Source organism: Balearica regulorum, chromosome 20, assembly GCF_011004875.1.
Source record: "Balearica regulorum gibbericeps isolate bBalReg1 chromosome 20, bBalReg1.pri, whole genome shotgun sequence".
Taxonomy (NCBI): domain Eukaryota; kingdom Metazoa; phylum Chordata; class Aves; order Gruiformes; family Gruidae; genus Balearica; species Balearica regulorum.
Genome location: NC_046203.1, coordinates 2,278,491 through 2,302,198, shown reverse-complemented (window position 1 = coordinate 2,302,198; position 23,708 = coordinate 2,278,491). Strand labels below are relative to the sequence as shown.

General features: G+C 61.1%; 1 protein-coding gene across 2 annotated transcripts in view; it reads right to left on the bottom strand.

Moving 5' to 3' along the window:
- NOTCH1 (notch receptor 1) overlaps positions 1-23,708 on the bottom strand; it is a 42,492-nt gene that overhangs the window by 11,353 nt on the left and 7,431 nt on the right. For both annotated transcript variants that reach the window (XM_075771969.1, XM_075771968.1), the window contains exons 3-17: positions 11,660-11,922; positions 10,947-11,285; positions 7,553-7,675; positions 7,145-7,378; positions 6,846-7,001; positions 6,542-6,727; positions 5,988-6,101; positions 5,274-5,387; positions 4,062-4,295; positions 3,613-3,723; positions 2,652-2,844; positions 2,270-2,415; positions 1,826-1,939; positions 734-853; positions 249-401 (exon numbers count right to left, since the gene is read on the bottom strand). In XM_075771969.1, the coding sequence (XP_075628084.1) occupies positions 249-401; positions 734-853; positions 1,826-1,939; positions 2,270-2,415; positions 2,652-2,844; positions 3,613-3,723; positions 4,062-4,295; positions 5,274-5,387; positions 5,988-6,101; positions 6,542-6,727; positions 6,846-7,001; positions 7,145-7,378; positions 7,553-7,675; positions 10,947-11,285; positions 11,660-11,922 (2,600 nt within the window). The remainder of the gene's footprint in view (positions 1-248; positions 402-733; positions 854-1,825; positions 1,940-2,269; positions 2,416-2,651; positions 2,845-3,612; positions 3,724-4,061; positions 4,296-5,273; positions 5,388-5,987; positions 6,102-6,541; positions 6,728-6,845; positions 7,002-7,144; positions 7,379-7,552; positions 7,676-10,946; positions 11,286-11,659; positions 11,923-23,708) is intronic.

Sequence of the window (23,708 nt, the reverse complement as noted above, 5' to 3'; positions counted from 1 at the left end):
TGCACGTCACTGTCCCCCCCCCAGCCTCCTTCCTGCCAGCTCCCATCTGGCCTTGGACTGACGCAGCTCAACTGGGACGTGCTTGAGGTGGCCCAAAAGCCCGAGCAGGGCTTGCAGCACAGCCCAGACCGAAACAGCGGCTGGGGCTCGGCTGTGCACCGGGAAGAGGACCCCAGCCCCAGGACCAGCGGAGAAGCCAACAGCTCAGGGCCAGGCAGAGTGGTCCCCAGAGCAGCCCTTGCTCTTACTGGGCTTGCAGTCGTCAATGTCGGTGTTGCAGTTGCGGCCAGTGAAGCCGGTCCTGCAGGCGCAGCGGTAGCTCCCGTTGGTGTTCTGGCATGTGGCCCCGTTGCGGCAGGGGCTCTTCACACACTCATTGATGTCGATCTCGCATGTCTGACCTGCAGGACAGAGTGGGACAGGGACCGTGTGGGCTGGAGGCACTGGCAAAAGCCCCAGGGACAACGATGACAATTTGGGTACCGCTCACAGCAAACCACCCTCGCCACAGGATGTGCCATCCACCCGGCTGAGCCGTGGGCAGCTCAGGACCCTCCCTGAGGCCGGGCACCGTGCAGGGCTGCTCCCGTGCGGCAGGGCACACAGGCAGCCACCCGCCCGCTGCCCCCCAGCCACGCTCCCTCCCCTCCATCTTTCACTCCCTGAGCAGCCAAGGAGAGCGGGGTGCCGGGGAAGCTGGTGTGCTGAACCCCCAGCCGTGCCGTGCCCCTACCTTGCCAGCCAGAGGGGCAACTGCAGGAGAAGCTCTTGTAGTCCTCTGACTCCCGGCATTCGCCACCATTCTTGCAGGGGCTGCCGGCGCAGGGGGCGAGCACGTCCTCGCAGGTGGCTCCTGCACAGGCAAAAGCACCTGCTGACACCCTTTCTGAAACAATGGGTGGCCCAACACCCCGCTACTCCATCCCCTGCCCTGGGCTGCTGCCAGCCCTGGGGCAGGCTCTGGGCTTCCCCACTGCCCCAGGGCAGCTCAGCTGGGGTCATCCCCTCCAGCCCCGGTCTCCCGTGATCCCCGGCCCCCCATGCATTTTTTAAGCCCTGGCAATCTGGGCTGCATTAAAGTGCTGCACACTTCCTTTGGCAGGGAAGTGTCACTCGGGGTGTCTTTCCCCCCTTGCGCTCCCCCCGTCCCTCTCAGCCGCTTTTCCTGTTTACGTCCAGCCAAGGGACACGTTCCCTCCGAACCCTTATCTTCCCTGTCAGCCAGTATCTCCCGAACTGGCCTTTGCTATTTTCCAGAGCCTTCCCCTCCCCGCCTGCCCCGTCCCCGTCCCCCCCAGGGGTTTCTATGGCCACTGCCAAGGGCAGGAAACGGCTCACGGCTTCCTGCAATTGTGCGCTGGCTGCCGCTCTGCGCGAGCGGAAGCAGGAGGCCGGCAAACAGGAATCGGCTCAGCAGAATCCCCCGGCCCCTCAGCCTCGGCTCGCTTTTTCCAGCGTGAGCCCCACGGCAGGAGAACGGGGCTGCTGGAAGCACCGACCCCCCAGGGCAGTGGGGTGTGAGTGGGGCGGCTGCTCGGTGCTGCTGCCCGGGGTGCAGGCTGCAGCCACGCCACCGCCTCGGTGCCCTCGAGGAGGAGGAGGAGGAGGAGGAGGAGGAGGAGGAAGACAAGGGAGGAAGCTCTGGCTCGCTGCTTCCTAAAGCTCCTCCAAATTTCCTCCAGCTGTACTGTGGCATGGGGAGGTGGAGCCACGGCCACAGGCAGGCTCGTTGCATGTGCAGAGGGACCAATTTGCTGTCACACCCGAAGCTGCGGCCCCGCGGAGCCCTGGCGAGGGCCCGGGGGTGCAGGGTGTTCCCCCTCACCTGTGTAGGGCAGGAGGCAGTTGCAGGTATAGCCGGCGACGTCGTCGATGCACGTGCCCTGGTTCAGGCAGGGGTTGGAAGCGCATTCGTTGATATTGGTCTGGCAGTTGGGTCCTGTGTTAAGAAAACCAGATAAAAGTGGCTGTGACGGAGGTGTGCTGGTGGGAGGGGACCGAGGGTACGGTGGGAACTGGTGACAACGGCAACGGCCCACCCATCGCCCTCGAAGAGCCTCCTGCTCTCAGCTCCAGCCATGGGTGCTCAAACTCTGCTTAGGGTCCCCAGGCTGGCTGTGCTGCCACGACTCCCACCCAGACCTGGGGTCTCCACCATCTCCGCAGAGAAGCCTCCAGCCTATCCAGCGTCGTGGGGACCCCCACCCAGAACTTCTACCCAGGGCCCAGCGTGGGGGGGACGGGGCAGCGTCCCTGGCTGAACCCTTACCGCTGAAGCCCTCCCTGCAGGTGCAGATGTAGCCGCTGGTCATGTCCTTGCAGGTGCCACCGTTCATGCAGGGATTGGACTCACACTCGTTATTGTTAATGTCGCAGTTTGTCCCACTCCAGCCTGGGTCGCAGTCACACCTGTAGCTTTGGGGAAAAATTGGGGCATAAAACACAGGATCTGGTTCGACCTGGCTCTCCCAGCTCCACCAGCCATCATTTACCCAGCAAAGCCCAGGCTCCTCATCGTGTCCCTGCAGGGTAACATCCCGTGGGACTAGCACAGAGCATGGACAACCACCGGCACCGGGGACAGTGCTCACCCTGCCTCTAACCCTGGCTTTGCTGGGTGGTCCCAGCAGCCCCCACGCCCTCCAGCCTACCCATTCAGCCCGTCGTGGCATTTCCCGTGGATGCAGGGGTTGCTGTTGCACTCGTTCACTTCGGACAGGCACTTGGGGTCATGGAAGCCCTCTGGGCAGAGGCAGGTGAAGCCGTTGATGCCATCCTTGCACGTGCCCCCGTTGTGGCAGGGGTTGCTGGAGCACTCGTCGATGTTGATGTTGCACATGTGCCCTGGGAAAGGGGGGTGTGATGAAACGTTACCCCGTAGGATGCACGGCATGGTGGGCGCGCGTCGCCTCCTGAGAGGCCCCCTCCGGGCAGGTCCCTCTCCAGCCACCTGGGAAACGGCTGCCGGAGGCTCGAATCTCCGGGCACACGTGTGCCGGCCGCATAGGAGCGGGGCTGCCCTCCAGGTAAGGTGACTTCACACCCCTGCATCGCCCGCCTGGCTTAAATAAACGTGACTGGGAAGAGGCCGTGCCCTGGGATTGTTTGGTCCAGGAGGGAATACTGAAGGGAGCCGGTTTCAGCCTGTAACCCTACCTGCCGCGGCCAACAAAGCCAGGCTTTATTGTGGCTCCGGGCGGGCAGAATGACAAGGGGCCGCGCGAGCGGGGAGAGGCGGGGGCCGCTCCCATCAAAGCCCTCCGCCATTTCCAGCAGCGATCAAACAAACCAGCTGGACAAGGCAGCAACCCGATACCCATGGGAGTGGGCGCAGTGGGAGTCGAATTCGTGGCACCAGACACCCCTTTGATTTCAGCCTGGGCCGGGGTCACCCTCCTGAACAAGCAGGAGTGCCGGAGGCTGCAAAACCTCCAGTAAGTGGGACGGCGGCATCTCCCCTCCTGGCTACACCCTTGCTGCGTGGGGCACCACCAGCCGCAAGCATCCCTGGACCGCTGTGGGCACAGGGGACTTCCCAGTGCTCCCCAGCGTGAGGCTGGATCCGGACCAGGTCCTGATGGTGCTGCGATGGCTGCCGTGCCCTGCCCTCACCTGTGTACCCTGGCTCGCAAGTGCACTCGTAGCCATCGATCTTGTCGATGCACTTGCCGTAGTCGCAGGGATTGCTGGCGCAGTCATCCAGGTTGATCTCGCAGTTGGGCCCTGGGGAGGAGAGCGGTGCCATTAGGGTGTCCCCAGCCCCACTGACGAGTCAAAATGAAGCCCACTGGCAGCGCCTGCTGCCGCTGCTCCACAACAAAACGCCTCCACTGCAAGTGGCTTCCCAGCTCCCGGCTGGGGCACGGCTCCTGCGAGAGCCAGGCACCAAACCGGGAGAACTCGCCCTCGCCAAGGATGCCCCAGGCTGGCCCCGGCACCAGGGCGGTGGCTGGCAGTGGCCCAGGGCGAACTTGCCCACGGACAGGGATGGGACTGGGGTGCCGTGCCGGCATGGCTGACCCGCGTGGAGCCCCCGGGGGGGGGGGGTCCCTCCCGCTCACCTGTGGTCCCTTTGAGGCAGAGGCAGTTATAGGCGTTGTTCCTGTCCTGGCAGGTCCCTCCGTTTTTGCAGGGCTGGCTCTGGCACTCATTGATGTTGATGTCGCAGCGGTGGCCGGTGTAGCCAGGCTGGCAGAGGCAGGTGAACGCGGCGATGCTGTCCTTGCAGGTCCCGTAGTGACACGGGTCGGGGTTGCACTCATCGATGTCGATCTCGCAGTGAGCGCCTGAGAAACCTGCCACCAGCGGGACGGACGCAGGGTCAGGGTGGAGGAGGACGTGGGGTGACGATGGGAGACGTGGGGTCAGGTTGGGGGACCCTGCCCAGGTGTGGGGCAGTGCACCGGGGTGGTGTGACCTGCCCACCCGCCCCACCAGGAGCCCTGGGACTCCCGGGAGCGGGGCACAGGCAGGGGAGCACCCCGGTGGGGCCGGTCAGACCCCTGCTCACGGGCTTTGTCCTGGGGCACACAATGACCTGCATTAAGCCAGCTCGGCTCAGGAGTGGGGCCCCGCGCTCGCCCGTGGCTCGTCCCGGAGGGCAGGCACCCCCGAATAATAACCCCCCCTGGCAGATCCTATTCTCCTGGCCGGTTCCCTCCCCGCCAGGCTGGGGGTGGAGAGCCGAGGACAAAGTACAGCTTTGACTAGACCCCGCCAAGCCCACATAGCAGCTTTTCATCGGGGCTTGGCATTAGCAAGACACTAATTAGAGGCCATTCAGCTGGAAGATTTCTGGCGGGAGCTGCTCCACAAAAGAGCCACTGTTTGCCACCAGGGCTCAAGTCATCATTTTGTGCAACCGCTCCTTGGGTTTCGGTCGGCGAGCCCCCGCAGCCCTGCACCTTGCGTCCCTATAGAGGCAGCTTTATTCCTTCCTTCCTGCCGTCCCCCTCGCTGCCGCCCGCCGCCGAGGCGGGGAGCACGGTGGGACGCCTGCTGCGGGGCCACACCTAAATGAGTGCTGGGCTCGTTACGTCCAACTCCGGGCCAGCGGGGAGCGGGGCTCGACTCGCTCCAATAATACCTGGGAAAGGGACAGTCCTGCCCCATGGGAATTGCATCAGCAAGGACCAACCCCACTGCCAGCGGGTCCAGGGACACCCCCCATGGCAGGTGCTTGGGGGGGTGGGCACTTAATTCAGCAATGTGGTTTTATGGCACATCAAGGGGCAGGATCCCTGGAGCCCCCCGGGATGTGGGGACCCCCTCACCTTCCGTGCACTCGCAGCTGTAGGTGTTGGGGCCGTCCACACACTTGGCACCGTTCTTGCAGGGGGTGCTGGCACACTCGTCGATGTCGAACTGGCACAGGTGCCCGTTGAAGCCTGGAACGGAGGGAGAAGTCACGTCCCTGCGCAGCGGCCGGACCCGCCAGCCTCCCCCCGCCGCCGGGCAGATCCCACCGGGCCCCCCGCATCCCGGCCGGGGCGCCGGGTTTCCATGGGGATGGCTGCTGGGGGCCCTGAATGCAGGGCTGCGACCCGCCATTGAGAGCATCTTATTTACATCTCTAGAGGAGCAAAGTCTCTGAACTTCAAAACCTCCTTTCACAGATTAACCGTCTCCCCATTCTCCGCTCCACCCCGTGACTTTGACACCGCATTCAAAGCCGCTGGTGCAGCCCCCCCGGCCCCCAGCCCTCCTTCCCAAAGAGGGGCCTTTTCAAGTGCAAAGCCGTGGGGTTTAATCCTCCTTCCCCTCTCCCATGGGCCGGACCCGGCGCAGCATCGCTCACGTGGGGCTCAGCCCCCCACCAGAACAGGGGAACCCCTATCCCAAAAGCACCGGGAGGTGCTCAGCGCCCCCCTCCCCATTTTGGGGGCTCTAAAACGAAAGGAGCCCATTTTTGGCTCCTTCACGGCTCGAGCCAGGGTGCACCATGGCTTTGTTTCTGCCGCGAAGGCGGTGGGACGGACGCCGCGTACCAGTGGGGCACTCGCAATGGAACTCGTTGATCTTGTCGAGGCAGTTGCCGTTGTGCAGGCAGGGGCTGCTGGCGCACTCGTCCGTGTTGATCTCACAGTAAACCCCCTCGTAACCTGCGGAGAGACACAGCGCACTGTCAGTGCCGTGGCACGGGACCGGCACAGGACACACAGGTTACACCGGGGTGTATTTAGTCCCCCCGCCTTTACACAGGCAGCTCAGGAGATGCGCTACAGGAGGTGGGACCTGATGCACAAGCTGCTCCATGATAGTACACCCTGGATTTCCCTGCCCTTGGCATGATCCAAGCCAGCAAGGTTGGCAAGAGGAGTGCAGAGCAGGGCTGACGGTGGCCAACTCTCTGCTCCCGTCCCCTCATCCCTGCGGGATACCATGCAATCTTTACCAAGCTCTTTCTTTTCGGTGCTGTCCCAGGCACACGTGCCTCCCACAGCTCCTTGCTCAAACCGACGCTGAGCTCCGGAGCACCTGGAGCCCTCCCGCCACCCACACTCGGCGCTGAGGCAGGGGGTCCATGGGGCTGCCCACCCACCGGGCATGCAGATGCACTGGAACTCCCCAATCTGGTCCAGGCAGGTGGCATCGTTCTGGCAGGGGTTGGAGAGGCACTCGTTGACATCAATCTCACAGCGAGGGCCTGAGTAGCCCTGCAGGCACTGGCACTGGAAGGACCCCTGGGTGTTGATGCATTTCCCTGCATGCTCGCAAGGGTTGGCTCCTGCAAAACACAAGCACGGCTTACAGGACATGCTCCCGGCCACATGCGAGCTCCCAGCTGCACTGGCGCTCCGCAGTTGCTCCTCGGCCACCCGCCCAAGCTCGGCCCCGGCGCTCACCCAGCGAGCACTCGTCCACATCCTGGTTGCAGGCCGGCCCCATGTACCCCGAAGGACACGTGCAGATGGCTTTGCCGTTGACGGGGTTGGTGTCGCAGTTGGAGCCCTCGTTGCAGGGGTTGCTGATACAGGCGTCATCAAGGTGGCACAGCAAACCTGGGCGGCAAAAGGCAGGTACGCGTCAAGGGTGATGGGCACACAAGTCATCGTACACCGAGACCTCGGCTAGGAGCCAGGGGACGTGCGGGGAGCTGCCACCCTGCACTGCGCGCGGGGGACAAGATGGGACAGGGCCTCACCTGTGCGGCCGTGGGGGCACTCGCAGTAGAAGGAGGCTACCCGGTCATGGCAGGTGGCCCCATGGAAGCAGGCGGCCATGGCGCAGTCATCGATGTTCTCACTGCAGTCCTCGCCTGTCCAGCCATTGACGCAGACGCAGTTGTAGCCGCCGTGGTTGTTGTGGCAGGTGCCCCCATTCTGGCAGGCGTTGGGCATCAGCTGGCACTCATCCACATCCTCAGTGCAGTACTGACCTGCCAGGGGACAGGGCACCTGCATGAGGCTGGCGCTGCCCGGTGCCCGCAGGCTCCTCGAGCATCGCTGTGAAGCAGGACGGCTCTCCCCACCCAGTCCCTGGCATCCCCCAGGACAGGATCTATCTGCCCACCCCAACCCCATGCCACCCTCACTGCCACCAGTGGGGTTACCTGTCCACTCGGGTGGGCACTGGCAGTTGTAGGTGTGGACACCATCCACACAGGTGCCTCCATTCTTGCAGTTGTTGCCTGGACAGTCATTGATGTTCTCCTCACAGTTCTGGCCCGTGAACCCTGCACAGAGATGTCTGCTGTGATGCCAACTGACCAACCGCCACTGCCTCAGCCCCTCACCACCCCCCTGCTGATGGCAGGTTGCTCGATACTGGGTGCCGAGCGGGCACCAGGCTCTCCCAGCCCAGCTTCGAAGCCAGCTGCCTGGTTTCACCCGAAGCCCCATCCTGCCTCTACCGGGGCTCGGTTCTGCCGCGCAGGTCTCCCTGCCAGGGCACCATCGCCAGAGCCCGGCAAGCGGCTGCGGCTCCCTCCATTCAGGGCAGACGGGGCGTCCCCGGCTCTGGAGATGCTCGCCCCGAGCAGTGGAGGATCCGGCTCCATGGCAAGCTGGGATAAACCAGCGCTGCTCCCACAAAGGCTTGTGGCACCCGGTGCTGAATCACCGGCTTTTAATTTCACATGTAAAGAGTCTCATCAGCAGCGCTTCCCCCGGCGGGGGATCCAAGTCCCTGGCAGGGCGAACCACCACCCCACGCAGTGCTGCGCTAATCCCAGCCCGCCTCTCGCACGGTGAGCCCGGCTGCTCGCGTTTATGTTTCTGCCTCCACTCGATAGTGCGGCACGCATGGAAATCGCACCGCTCTTGGCCTCTCCCCGCGGCATCTGCAGCAGAAATGAAACGGCCAGGCCCTTCTCAGGGCATTTGCCAAGCCACCCCGTCCCCCTCCAACTGCCACTTGGGTTAAGAGCTGCCTTTACTGTAAGACCTCCGAGGCCCCTGACCCAGCCGACGTCAGGCATCAGCCTTCCCAGCCCACTCGGCCGCTCGGGGTCGGGACGGCAGTGCCAGCCCGTAGCAGCTCCCCGTGGTGCCGGCATGCACCTGCGGCTCCCCTGAACTCCCCAAGGCATCCTGCAGGTCCCAGCCAGGCTGCTCCCCCACGCAGGCAGCTCACTATGTCACCTCCACGGGGAAGGGACGGGGTGCCTAGGCTCATCCTCAGCGGGACCCCAGACCCCAGCCCAGCTGGGGTTTTGTCCCCGCTCTCTTGGAAGGGTTGTGTTTTCCTCTCCCCCATAGCCTCAGCCCCATCACAGGAGGAGCAGCAACAGCTATTTACGATTGCTGGTAGGAGTCCAAAGCAGATAATGTTGATTTGTGCCTCATTTTTAAGCAGCTGGGCTGAGACTGAACAGCAATAACTGACAATGTCCTAGATACCAGGATTAACTCATTGTGAACCATCCCAATGAGTAATTAGTACTGCAATTAGTTTAAACTCAGGGTTACATTCTACAGCAACGGCATGATAAAACAGCCGAGATTAGTTTAACTTGAAGAAACTCGGTACGGCCAGGCCTCTCCAGGAATGAAAAGGGGACATTGTTTCAGGTCTGCTGCGCTGCATACCAGCGTATCAATCACTCTCTTATCATGAGAGACAGCCCCCGGTCCCTCCTGCCTCCACCCGAAGCTGATGCAGCTCCTGCAGCGAGCCACGCCGGATGGCAGAGGTGCCAAGGGAACCCCCCCGTCCCCCCGGAGCAGGAGCCATGCTGTGCCACCCCGCAGGAGGCGAACCAGCTCGTGCAGCATGCAAATCTGGAAACAGCCCACGAAGCCGCAGCTGGGTGTGGAAGTGCCGATCCCCCCGCAGCAGGGATGCTCCCCCAGGGCCGCACCTCACCGGGACATGCCCGACGGTTGGGCTGCTCCGGGGAAAGTGCCTCGTCAGCGGAACGGCAGGGCAGGGCAGGGCCAGCACCGCTCCTCCTGCTCCCTCCACCTGCCTGTCCCTGTGGCAATGCCGCTTTGCCGGGCCGGGGCGTGGAGCTGCTCCCGCAGAGCATCGCCCCAGGAGCTCCTGGCTGCACCGGCTCATCCCAGAAGGAAAAGCTTCCTTCCCTAGCACCGCTCACCTGGTCAGCCCCAATGCCTCGCTGCCCCTAAGGACAGGAGCTTTGTTCCAGCCTGGGTGAGCAGGTGTGGAGGGAAAGCAGGAGATCCTGCAGGGCCTTGCATATTTTAGATGGTTAATGAGCCTCCTGAGTTATTGTGGCCAAAAGCTTTGGGAAGGGGACTGAACCTATGAGCCTGTGTCAGAGATCAAGATGAGACCCCCCCATGCTGCCCTGCAGGGATTGCACATCTTTCCTCAGCACCGGGCCGGGCTGCCGGCAGGATACAGGTATGTCTGTGCCGGTTAGAAGACCCCATCCCCACCCCGATGCCATGTCCCCAGCGGCGGTGGGACAGGAACTATGGCAGAAGAAGGCCAGAGCTCCCCCCAGTAATGCCAAGCACCACCCGGGGTGCAGAGCGGAGAAGCCGTCTACCCCTCGTCCTGCCCCAGCTCCTGCAGGGCTGCGGGTGACCAGAGGAGATCAAAGCAATCCCACAAGAGACTTGTCTGGCAGCTTAGCATTGCTCACAGCTTCCTTCCAAGGGACAGGGCAGACGCGTCCCCTCTGCGTCTGCCGCAGCCGGCTGGCAGGGCTGGCTCGGGCAAGAAACGGCACTCGCTCCCCGGCAAACACAGCCTGGTCTGAGCGTGGGGCTGCATCGCGTGGCAGCGGGGCTCTGGGCTGCGCCGGCCGGCCGCCGGCAGGAAACTCAGCTATTTCATTTCTCCAGCCGGCGCGGGGCCAGGAGGAGCGTGGGGCTGCGCTCAGCTCCTTCCGCTCCCTGCCCCGACTGCGCTGCAGACCGTGCTGCCCGAGGGCAGAAGCGAAAGGGCTCGCAGGGGTCAGGGGGCCCTTTCACAGCTGCTTTTCTTTCCCCTGGTGTGCAGGGTGCTGAGCTCCCATGCAGGGTGCTGGGCTCCAGGGACAGAGCCCCTGTGGGCCCCCCCGCAAGAGCCCTTCATTTCAGGGGCTGTAATTCAGCCGGGCTGCTCCAGCGCTTGGAGGGAGCAGCAGTGAGCACGGAGAGGGTCTCCCTTCCCCAGCTCCCTTAGCACTCGGAAACTTTCCAAAATAGCTATTCCGGGCTAATTATTCCATTCTGGAAGTGGATTAAGCTAAAGCGGAAAAAGGCACTCTTATTCTGGAATATGAGCATCCGCACAGGGGCCTCTGTTCAAACAGTTGTTTTGGAAGAGCTGTTTTGGTGAATCACCAAGTATAAAAAGCCCCCAGATGACCTCTCCTCTTCGGGCACTGCTGCTCAACATCTTCCCAAACGCACACGGCGCAGCGAGCCCCTGGGTTTTGCTCCTCCCTGAGCCATAACTCGAGGCAAGATCGGGCACTACTTGCTTAAGCGGGACAAAGGGGCTGCAAGAGGGTCCTGGTCCCCGTCCTCCCCCACCCCAGAGGCAGCCCCTACCTGGCAGACACGTGCAGTCGTAGGTGGTGTCTCCGATCTGGCGGCACGTCCCCCCGTTCTGGCAGGGCGAGGGGTTGCAGGGCACGTAGAGGTGCTCGCAGTTCTGCCCGGTGTACGCCGGCTTGCAGGAGCACTGGTAGGTGCCCACCTCGTTGGTGCAGCTCCCGCCGTTCTTGCAGACGGGCGGCGAGATGTTGCACTCGTTCACGTCCTGCTTGCAGTTGGCCCCGTGGAAGCCGGCGGTGCACCGGCAGATGTAGTGGGCTTCGAAGGGGACGCACTGGCCCCCGTTGGCGCAGGGGTTGGAGGCGCAGGGGTCGGCCTGCTGGCAGGTTTTGCCTGGGGATGGCAGGGAGGGAGGAGGAGGAGGATGTAAACTGCAGCTCAGGCATTTGGCAGGAACGATCTTTGTGCTGGGGCGCAGAGCTGGGACTGTGTTCTCAGGGGGTGCAATTAATTCCCCGCACCTCTGCCCCTGTAAAACCCTCACCTGTGCAGGAGGCTTGCAGCTCACCCAGCCAGGGACCCTCCCAAGCCCCTGCTCAGGTGTGCAGACCCCCCTCCTTTCCCCCAGCACTGCAGCAAGCTGGAATCAGCGTCCTCCTCCACCCACGGGGGTTTTCCAGGAGCAATCCTCCCCCGGCACAGGGTGCCCCTCAACCCCCCCGACCTGGGTCACCGCATCCCCGTGCCCCACGGTGGCACCCCCTCACCTGACCACCCCGGCGGGCAGCGGCACTTGTACTCGCTGAGCGTCAGCAGGTCGCAGGTACCGCCGTTGCGGCAGGGGTTGCTGAGGCAGACGTTGTCGCGGGGCGTCAGGCAGAGCTCGTCGGTGAAGCCCAGGCGGCAGGCGCAGGTGTAGTCCACGGTGCTGCCGCGTACCACCGGGCTGCAGGTGCCGGCGTTCTTGCAGGGGGAGCTCAGGCAGGGGTTGGGCAGCTGGCACCGCTCGCCCACGTAGGCACTGCTACACCTGGCAGGGGCGAGAAACGCCGTCAGCGGGATCAGCCCCGAGGGGCTGGGGGCACCCGACCACCCCAGGGACCGGCTCCGGGAACGTCTCCCCGAGCCCGACCCCGCACCGCATCCCAGCACATCGGGTTGGGCAATTGCAGGGCTCTGCCCTGGCCGCTCTGGGCTGAGAAGAGGAAGATGAAAGAGACGCCAGGAACAAAGGCGTCCCCCATCAAGAGGCCTGCATCGACTTGCAAAACCGCAGCCTCCAGCGCTGACGTCCTGCTTCTCATCACAACGTGGGGTTTTTGCCCCCCCCCCTCGCTGAAGAGGAAACCAAGGCACAAGGAGGGACGCGGTGGAGCCAGGAGGGGCACCCCCATACCCACACCCAACCCCAAGCACCTACAGACCCCAAGGGAGAGGAAACCCTGCAGTGGCCCGTGGAGCCAAGCAGCACGGGGACAACCCTGTGCCCCTGCCTGTCCCTGCCTGCACAGGAGTCCCTGCTCCACCAGGGTGGTTCTTATCCTCCCTCCATCCTCAGAGATCGCTCAAACGTGATCAAACACAGGCTCAGCGTCGACTGGTAACAGGCGGGACACGGTCCTGCTCCTCACAGCCAGGACAAACCCTGCGCAAGGAGGGACGAGTGGCCCCGGCTGCCACGTCCCTCTGTGTGGGGGCCCTGAGAAAAAGCCCCCCGACGCGGCCACCGGCTCAACCATCTGTCACCGTTGGCCAAAAGGGCTGAAGCAACTGCCTGCTGCAGGACCAGGGCAGATGTCGGGGACATGCCGCAAGGGCGAATCCTGCTGGCCATCCCGGTGATGCTGGGTGGGATGCAGGGCCGAAAAGGACCCTGCAGAGGGGGGAGCTGCCCCCCAGGAAAGGGAGGAGGGAGCAAAGATGTGTACAGAGAGACCGAGGGCACCTGACATCAAAGAAGATCACGGGGACGACATCCTTCAGCACCTTCCCAGCGCAAACCCTCCCGCACGACATCTCTTGTATCACGCCTGCAACACGAGATGCCGCGCGTTTTGTCCCCAACCAGCTCTGCTCACGTTACATCACTTCCAAAGGGGATTTTCTGCCCTGGCTTGGCTGCACTGAGAAGCCGTTGCGAGTAGGGCATGGGAGGAGCAAGACAACGCCGGCACGCTGCCGTCCCACGCTGCGATGGCAATGCCACCTCAGCAGAGCAGGGCACGCCACGCTCAGCTCGTGCTGGGCTGCCGGCTGCTATCAGAGCACCCACCTGCAAACCCCACCAGCCTGCAAACCCCAAAACCAGAACGCGGGGCTCCTCTGGTGAAGCACAGCCAGCAAACCCCCACCCTCAGCTGGCCCCAACCCGGAGCTACCGCGCTTTGCCGCGCCGTGCCGGCGGCAGCACCACGTTTCGGCCCCACTCCCCCTCTCCTCTTCCCTACTTTTTTTTTTTTTTTATTTTTTTTTTTTTAAACCCAATTCTCATTTCATTGTTGGGGATTGTGTGAGAATTTGTCAGGATTCGGAGACATTTTGAGTTAATGAGACGGCATTATCCAGGCCAAATGAAAAAGAAAATGTGTATAATAATAAATCAGGGCATCTGCTCGGCACACAAAGGGCGGCGGGGAGCAGGTGTGCATCCTAATGAGGCAGAGCAGCTGCCGGCGCCCGCGGCCGATGCCCGGCTCGCCGGCGGCTCCAAGCCCGGGGCGCCTCGGCTGCGGGGCGACGGCGCTTCTGGGTGGCTGCGCTGCGGCCCTGCGCGGGGGAATGCGAGGGCTGGGGCCGCGGCCGCCTGAGAGGGGCCATTGTGCGGGGCCGGGCGGCCGGCGCAGGCACGCCGCTGGCAAACCGCTCAAGTGTGCAGTCATCTGTTAAAAGCACCGCTCTCCCCCGCCTCCCCACACCACACACACTTTTTTTCTTAAAACAATCCTCCGGGTTCTCGCGGCGGCTGGTGGACAGGGAAGCGTCACAAGATTCTCCAATGGGAGAAAAAGGCGGAAAAAAAAAAAAAAAAGGGAGTAACAAAAAAAAAAAAATCGATGCTGGACAAAGAGCCCCGGGTGCAGCACGGGAACGGCCGAACACGCAGGAACTGCCGCAGCGTGGGCTTTGGCTCACGGTGGTGCCGCCATGGGCAGCCGGGATGGGGAGGCGATGCTCTGCATCCCGGGCTGAGCCGGGCGGCCGGCGGGGCGATGGCTGGGATCGGGGTTCCTGCACCGCGGGGCTTCAATGAGGCGAGGGGCGCGGAGCCGAAAGCCCTCCCACCCAATTAGTTTTCGGACCGTTTCCAATTTCAGTGCAGGCGAGCGGTGGTTTGAGCTCACGGATGGGAAGCCAGGGTAGAGCCCAACCCGAGCCCGGGTACGGTTATTAGCCAGGAGGTTAATTAGCGATTGGGGGAACTCCCCTGGGGGGCAAGGGGAGCCCCTGCCTGAAGGCACGGGGGGTTTGGGGACGCTGGCAGTGCCCGGGCTGGGGGCTGTCCTGTGCCCGGCTGGGCTGCCCGGTGCTTTCCAGGCTTTTGCTTGAGGAAATCCCTCAGATTTCATGGAGCTTGCAGATTTTTATTTTTTTTTTAATGGCTTTCTATTTGTTTGTTTTAAGAGCTGGTTTATGGACGCAATCAGCTCAAGAAGCGAGCAGGGTGCGGCAGACGCCAGGGAAGGGTTCGGCACGGGTCTGCCCCGGCCAGAAAGGGCTGAGCTGAGCAATGGGCACACGTGGGCAGGCGGGACTGGGGTACGCTCGTGCATCGCATTCCCCCTCCCTGCAAGGGGGGCGAAGCGCTGGTGAAGCAACTCTTCAGAAAAAAAGCAATACAACGCAGGCACCCTTAAAATCCGGTTGTCGCTACTGTAACGCAGGGAGGAGTTTGCATCGCGCAGAGCGGTGCTGTGCAGCACAGACCCACTGTGGATGCTTGGCAATTCCCAAATCACAACCACAACGCAGCAGGGACGGGGACAGCCCTCGCATACCCATTGCACACATGGCACCAGCTCCTGGCTCGGGGAGCCCTCTCAAACTCCTTCCACGGTTTCCAAGTCATTTCAGTTCCTTTTCAAGGTTTCAGAGCAAAAGGTCTCTGATGGCAGAGACGTCACTATCGCAATAGTGATATTGCTGCTCAGCACAAGCACGAAACAAGGACACCGGACGCTCCTCTGCTTGCACATGGCAGCACCCAGGTCATGCCCACGGGCAGCCCTGCACCTGGTGGCTTCGACACCACTCCTGCATCATCCGTAGACACTGCTGTACAGAAACAATGCTATTCCTGCCCGCGTTTGCAACAGCAAGTCTGAGACGAGGCAGGGAAGAGCGCTGCTGCGGACCAAAGCCATGGGATGAATTTCGCTGTTTCCTCCCTGCACAGGTCGCAGAGCTCACTCACAGCCGCAGACTCTGGAGCTGCGTTTAAAAGCCCAACGACTGCAGTGGCTTCAGAGAGTCCTGCCTGCAGAGGAAAGCCTGGAGACAAGTCTCGTATGCAAAGGCTTCGATCAAAGACATCAAAAACCAGGTGAAAAATAGGGCCAGCCCAAGACGTAGTTATTTTTCAGCACTCCCAGGTCTGGAAAGGCTGGATTCAGCAGAGCCAGGTTCAGCTCCCAGCCGTGCTGCAACCTCATCATGCGTCCACCTACTTCTCCAGGGGCGAAAAACCTCTCTTCAAGTTCAGCCCAGGGAACTAAGCTTTATTTTCTGTAAAAAACATACCAGTGGGTGGTGGCGTCAGGGATCCCAGGTGAGCAGACGTGGAAGATGTGATGTCCCCTCGGGCTCAGCCAGGTGAAGATCACCCTGTGGTTTTTCCTTTGGCATTTCCCAAGCAAGGGCTACCCAAACCAAACCCCAAGCAGCTTATGGCAATGAGCAGAAGAGACATTAAAGCTATGCTTTAATTATAGATATATGTGTTGGCAGAGGACAGGGCGGTTGCTCAGATCAAAACAGCTCAGAAGGGCCATTAGAAACCACCTTCGAGGCAGCGAAAGGCAGCCGAGCTGCTCGGGGTCCTGAGGAGCCTCCATGAAATCCCCGGAGAGGCCAGCGTGGCCATGCTCCCAGCCCCACGCGTGACGCACGCCCCGTTCCCGACCCAGGCAGGAACGGCTAAAAATACTGGCGTTTCTCCGTCCCCTGAGCATGCAGCTGAGAAATGTTTCCGTTGACTCATTAACCCACTGAAAAGGCATGAAATGCTCCAGCCGCGACCCACTCTGCTGTTTTAGATGGTGATGGAAGGTGAGAGCATCCCGACCTCGGTGACGGCCGAGCCACGCTCCAATGCACAATGCTCCCCCTCCCAGCACTGTGCCGGCACAAGGAGCCAGTCAGGGCGGACAGTCTCACAACTCTTCACTTCTAGAATATTTTCCACGTGACTTAACCAAAGGACCGGGGCCATCACCGAAGCACCGGGCAGGACAGAGGACGGCGATGCAGCAGCTGGTCCCCATCCCTGCGGACGGGGATGCTGCGTGTGCTCCTTGCAGGTGCGAACACGCTGATTTACACCCCCGGAGCATCTGGGGCTCCCGTTCATCTTGGTGGCTTTTTGTTTCAGGGGATCAGGCAGAGGCTGGGGGGCTGGATTCCCACGATAGCGGGCTGCGGCGCATCTTCCCCCTCAACGTCGGCCCCGAGCAAGCGCTTGGAGCTCAAACTGCTGCGAGGGGGGCAGGCGCAATGAATAACGCCCCGCGCTCCCGACCCATAAATCTCCGGCACGATTCACGGGTGATGTGAAGGGTGATGGAGAAGGCCTTGTCCAAGGTCAGACAGCCAGTCTCAGGGGATGGCTTGGGAACGGGAACAGCGGCCCCAAATTCCCACCCTGCTCCCAGCACCGAGCCCAGGCCAAATCTGGATCTGCTCAGCGTGGGCACGTGCATTTGTTGTGTCTGCTGCACATCCTTAACGAGTTACAAACAACAGCCCAACGCTGCAGTTATTTCAGCAGGGCTCCAGAAAAGCTCGGCAGACCATATAATCAAAAGCATGAATGAGCTGCAGAAATATCAAGAGCGCCAACAAGCTCCGCTGCCTGTCGCCACGCCGCCGCCCCAGCTCTGCATGGCACGTGCTCACCTGGGCGCCACGGCTGCCAGCACCCCCCCGCCCTGTGAGCGGCACCGGCAGACCTGGGGTGCCTCTCCCGGCCCCCACACACTGGGTGCTCCGTGCGTGCCGCCGGCCCTTTATTCGCTCCCTTCCCTCTCACAGCGCACGAAGCTTTTCCCCCCAACCCACCAGCAACAGGTTTTGTCCCTCCGCAGCAATGCGGGCACTGAAAGCATCCCGAGGCAGATGTTTCTGTGACCTCTGACCCAAGACTAATTCAAGAGTTTTGCTGTTTTCCTTTCGGCGCTAAGCTGCCATCTGCCACGGCCGGCACAGATGACACCCAGGTGCTCCCGCAGCCCACCCCACCCCGGCACAGCTCCTGCATGGCGGCACAGGGGCTTTGTTCAAATTCGGGATGTGTCAGCCCTGCGCAAGCGCAGGCTGGGGGGTGTTTCAGAGGTGCTGGGTGCATGGGGGATGCCCTGGATGCGGGGCGCTCGGCAGAGGCTCAGCCTGCATCGCCCCGCAGCTGAGAACGGCCGCACTCACACCACCCACCGCTCTCCTGCCCAGCCACAGCGCGTCCTCCCAAGGGCTGAGACTGTGGCAGGGCTGGAGGTAAAACCCACCTCGGGCTTAAAACACACAAAGTAAACCCACAAGCAAAATGAAAACCTGGTGTAAGCTGGAGCACGGCCACCAGACACGCAGGCGCTGTCCCCCATCCCTACCCCATGGGGGGGCATGTCCGGGGGGCAGCCCCACGCTGCGGGAGGGGACCGGGGGCTGGCGGGGAGCCCCATCCCGGCCGCTGGCCCCGCGACCAGGCTGCCTCTTATCTGCGCTGTTATCACATAACCTCTTCCTCACCCTCATCTGCTGGAAGCATAAACGGCCGCGGTTGTTTTCCCCAAGATACGAGCACCGTGGGAAAGCTGAGGAGGGGAGGCTCAGGTCTTTACTCAAGCCCCATTTTGGGGGTACTTGAGGCTAATGGGGCCAGGAGAGTCCCCGCTGCCTCTGGGGCAGCAGCGAACCCAGGCGCTGGGTGCGGGATCTTCCCCGCCGGGGGGAGCAGCCCCCACCCAAACACCCGTCCCCAGGCTGGGCTGTGGGGGACGCTGCTCTCTGACCCGCGGTACCCGTGGCCTGGAGCAGCCATCCCAGACGAGCTGCCCTCCCTGCGCCCCGAAGTCTCCGGCAGAGCCATCCCAGCACAGAGGTGGTTCAGAAACCACGACCGTGACCTTGTATGGTGCAGAGGGTCCCCGCTGAGGGACCGTCACAACCGCAGAGCCCTCTGCACCAGCAACAGCGCTGCGCAACCGAGCGGACACCTGTGCCAGCATCGTCCGGACCCTGCAGAGCAAAGGAAGCGGCCAAACGCGAGCAGGACACTCGGATTTCACGTGTTTGCTGGCAACAGCTGAGGGAAGGAGAAATAACCAGCAAGAGTCTCCCTTAGCTGCACGCAGGACCACCGCATGCTGCTCCCAGCCGCAGAGCGGTGACACGACCCTACCCCACCGTCCCCCTTGGGCTTACGGATGGGAACCGCAACCACCTGCTTTCACACCTTTCCCTGCGCAGCCCCAGCAGCTGTAGACCCTGGGCGTTAAGCTTGCTTTCCGTCAGGCGTCCATGCACAAGAGTCACTTTTCCAGTTGTGCCGGCGGCTTCCTGCCTGGCACAGCCTGGAAGTAACACCCCAGCTTTCTCCTGAAGTTACACCCTTCCCCCCAAGACACGTTTGCTCAGTGCCAGCCTGGGGGACCCCGATCTCCCTCAGCTCCGCTCCGACCAGAGAAAGGGCCAGCACTCAGGGATTTGTCTCTGTGTCACTGAGAGATCTGCTTCTTACTCCATCTTCCCATTCCATCTTATTCCATCGCCTCCCCATGAGCCCCTCCTGTGCTCCCGCACGGAGCATCACTGAGGACTGCAGGTGTGTACAACTGCAGTTGGGTGTCAGCCCACCTCGGAAACACCCCGCCGAGCGTGGGAAAACACTGCGGAGCCAGGGGAAGGCAGACAGGCCTGGAAAATGGTCCCGCTGGGAAAGCGGAGCTCAGCACCCTGCACTCTGGTCCCATCTCCTGCTCAGCTCCTGCCCTGGCATCACCACCCTGCTTGGGGTGGCACGGCACCCCTGGAGCCAGCAGAAGATGGGTGCAGGGAGACGAGGAATGCTGCTGGACGCTGCCTTGACCTCCCTGGGGCACGTGGGGCCGTGGATGCTCCCTCCCGCCCTGGCAGCCAGGGGCTGGTGGGGGCTGTTTGAGCTGTTTGGGCTCACCGTGCCTCACCTGCAGCTTCGCTCTGTGGTTTCTGGCACACGCATCCGTTAAAAACCCAAAGGCTTCGCCAAGGCTCCAGGAGAGCCAAGGCAGAGAAAGCAGAGCTGCTCAGCTCCCCCTGGCCCACGTGGGGCACCCCGACCGGGCAACGCACCCCACAGCTCCCGCCGGCCCTGCCGTGCTTCCCCGGCGCCGGCACGGCCCCACAAACACCTCCGGCAGCCGTGACGCGGCTCCCAGCACCAAAAAACCTGTGCTAGACCAAACCGGTGGTTTTTATGAAGTCCCATCCAGGTCCTGCTTTATTAAACACTCTGGGACACCAGCCTGGGAAAAAACCAGAGTTTCACACAGGGAGGGTGGTTGGCAAAGCAGCAGGTTACTTCGAGTGACATCAGGTTAATAAAGCAAGAGCAGATCTCCAGTCTTGTTTAATTAAAAAAAGCAAACTGCAATCCGAAGTCTTTGATGTGTTTTTTTTTTTGTTCCATTTCATTTTTGACCTAGCCCAAGCCATCTAATTGAGATTTTAAGACCCAGACTTTCATCTGGAGAGAAACTAAAGGAATTCCCAAAGCTGGATATACTCATGGACGGGAGTGGGGAAAATTGTGCTAGAGCCCTGTTCCTCCTACCAGCACAGAGCGGAGAGGGGGAAAAAAAAAAAAAAAAAAAAAAAGGCTTTGTTTCTTAAGCAGACATTAGTCAGGACAGTTTGGGAATCAAAGTTCCCATTGTAATGAAAAACAATATAATCCCATTACTAAGCAAAGTGGCCAGGCTATTCACCGGGTGGTAACCGGCTACCTGGGAAGGAGCTGCCTTTCAATGGAGCTTCATTCACAATAAACATGAAAGATGTCGAAGGAAGAGACCAAGACAAAACTCGCCTCATTCCCACCCTCAACAATGGCTGCTATTAAATATTTTTTTTTCTCCCCCAGTTGATGTTTTTTTATATCCTCTGCCGGTGTAAATCCGCACAGCCCCATTGTTTGTGGGAGCGGGCTGCCCTGTGCTGAGCCCTGCTCTCCCCGCTCATCCCAGTCCCCGCTCCTTCTCTCGGAGGAGCCCACTGACGGGACGGCCACGATGGGCTGTGCTTCCAGCCGCCCATCCCCGGGGAACACAACCTGGGCTAAGGCTGGCAAACGGTCCCACCGCCCGCCCGCCCACCCCGGGGCAGGTCCCCAGGCGAGTGCCACCCTGGTGACCGGTGTGCCATTAGGCACCATGAAGTTACCTGGCTCGTCTTTTCCTCGGCGGTGCCGCCCAGCAGCTGTGGCATTCGAGAACACCCGCTGCAACTGCTCCCTGTTTTGATTTTTCATTTGTGAACATTTTCCCTTTAAAAATGTTTTATTCTTTAAGCCAGAATAAGGAAAAATTGGAATTTGGGGGAGATGAGGAATTTCCACCTCCCCGGGCCACGTGCCAGCCCAGCACCGCTGGCACCCGAGGCCACCCTCCCTTCCCCATCGCTTTCGGGGTAAACGGCCTTTTTTACCCGCTCTGGACACAGCGCTGCCCACACATGCTGCCTGCGCAGGGCGGTTTCATGCTGCCTTGGTCCTGGGAGCTCTGGCACGCACGCAGTGCTGGTGTCACCATCTCACTAAGCGATGATGAACTTTTTTTTTTTTTTTCCCCCCCTTTTCCTCCTCAAATCAAGTTTCGGCTAAACACCGCGCTGCCCGAGAGCCAAATATGGAAAACTCCCACCCGGGACATGTGTGACCCCACCATCCCACTCTTCTAATCCTGAACATAAAACCTGAGATTAGGATCTGAACAGCCACCAAGAGTTTAAACAAGCTATATTTAGCTCCTATATTTATAAACAGGAGGAGAGGGGGGTTTTGCAGAGCACACGGGTGCCCCTGCGGCGCAAACCCCACCGAAAGCCAAAGCAATCTGTGAGATGGTGAGCAGGCAAAGAGGGGAACGGCTGGACAGCGATGGATCCAGCTCCCCCCAACCTCACAGCCATGAAGCTGCTGGTTTCTCTTTGCAAGCAAAGCTCTCAGAAATAGTTATTAGCAACAAAAACCTCGCCCCCTTGGAAAGCACGGCCTGAGGGACGTAAAGCACCTCCGAGTGGACGGGTATCTGCTCCGGGGATGCGTATCCCGGGATTTCTGTTGCTGCCAAGTTTAACCAAGGAAACGTCGACAGAGGGAGGGAAGACTCTGCCTCCGACACCTTTTGCCGGCAGAAATCCCTGTGTCAACATGACGCCCTCGCCGAGGCAGCGGGGACAATGGCAGCGGCTCTGCCCTCCGGCCGCAGCTCGCATTCCTGCCCCCCTCCCCTGGAAACCCCCCTTTTGTGGGGAGCAGCAGGCCCTGTGAAAGGGCCGTCTGTCGCCCTGCCTTTTGACTTGGAGGTCTGTGTCTAACATTTTAATAGGGGCTGGGGAGAGGCCCCCCCCTCCTCCCGGGTGGCTCCCCCGCGGGGTCACTCTCCCAGCCTGCCCCGAAGCTGGCGTGCGGGGCTCTGGCCGCCGACGGGCAGCGGGCGCGAAGGCGGGAGCCGGCGGCACTGCGCATCCCGCTGTCGACAGCCACATTCCTCCACCTGCCCCGAGAGGAGCTATTTGATGGGTTAACCGTCCGTGAGCACCTTTGGGAGGGTCCTTCTCTGATCCCCCTGCGCAAGGACGCACAGGTGGGTCAGGAGCACTGAGGACATGCTCTCCTCCACGGCTGCTCATCAAAAGCAGATAACTTCCATCTTAAAATAAACCACTGCATGCTCAGAAACACGCAGCCCCCCAGGCAGTGACGCTGGTGGGGAGTGTAAGGTCCTTGGGGTCCCCCATCGCCCCACTGATTCCGGCTCTCTCGGCACGGTTACATGGGACAGAGCAGTTGACAAAGCTCGGTTGCTCCCCTTGGTGACAGTCGTGGTGGACACAGGTAGCGTCACACTGCACCAAGAACTGCAGCGGAGGATGAGGAGGAATCGGCAGCAGAAGGCAAGGCTCAGCCCTGCAGCCCCAGCCCTTGCGACAGCCCGGGACTGATCCTGCACAGCCCTGGAGGTCCAAGCAAAGCCTGGCACCGCTGCTCTCGGCTACACTGACTTTAGATCAAGCCCAAAGCAACGGGCTCCCCAGCCCATCGGTGCTGCTCCCGGCACCCAGCCCTCCCAGCCCACCACCACATGGCTGCTTGCCTGCAGCGTGCCCCTTCTATTAAATAAGGGCAATGTTACAGCATCATTAAAACTTAATAAATCCATTTCCCATATAAATACCATTAAATTCAGATTTTGGGGAAGAGAATTAGGGTGAAAACTTGTTAAAAGAAAATGACTTCTGCGCAAATAAATTTTTGCAACTTGACTGAGCGTGAAAGTTTCCCATTAAAATGCAACTCCGCTCCCTTTGCTGGAAATGTGCAAGAGCCTACTAACCAGGGCCTAAACATTAACTGTTTAACCGACTTTTCCAATATTAACTCCAGACTGCCATGGGGGAAGGGGAGGATGTGACGGGTGAAAGCTTGAAGTAGACATTAATTACTGCTGTGCGAGGGAAGCGCACCCAGCGCGCACATCGCTCACGTGCTCCCAACCGCCCTTTGCAGACACAGACGTGGGACATCACCGGCCGCGAGCAGGGCGCAAACCCCACTGCACGTGGGGCGGTGGGCAGGATGCTGTTCCATCCCGGGGCAGGGCTCCCCCCTCAACCCTGCGCATGGTCCTGGTCGTGGTCCTGGTCCTGCATCTCTTACACCGAGCGCCGCATTTACCAACAGGCACCTCCATCGCCTAATCCACCTCCACCAGCCGGGATGCACCTGGCAGGTTGTGCTGCTCCATCTCGCACCAAGACAGGTTTTGATGTTCAGATAAGCAGCAGCACATGGAGAGAAACCAAGGCACCAAGCACACCTCACTTGATTTATGCGGAGACTCTGACACTAACCCGTACCACAGACCCCTGCCCACGGGGCACTCACCAGCGCAGGGAGGTGATACGAGGTGACCCGATCTGCCAGACATGCGCTAGAACTGTAGACGGAGGCGCTGCAATGGGTCCAGGCACTGCCATGCACTGAGGAAGGCAGAGTCCAGACAAGGGCACGCAAGTCTTAACGGCCACCATCACACCTCGGCCAGATGGCCAGCTGGAAGCTGCACCAAGCTGCTCTACCAGCAAGACTCAAAAGTCAAAGTAAAGACTGGGTGTCCCCAGGTGGGCATCTCTAGCTGTCCTGGGACTCTTCAAGCAGGCAGATGAGAGCTGCCATGGTCCGATGTCACCAAGACCTAGCGGAGTGCTGCAAAGACTTCCCAACATCACACGCGATAGATGTGCAAAGAGAACTGTGCTATTAAGTCCAACCAGGGCTTCCTCAGCAACCCTGATCAGACGCTGCTGACGCCAGCGGTGCCAAAGCCTGACCCTCACATCTGCTCCTGC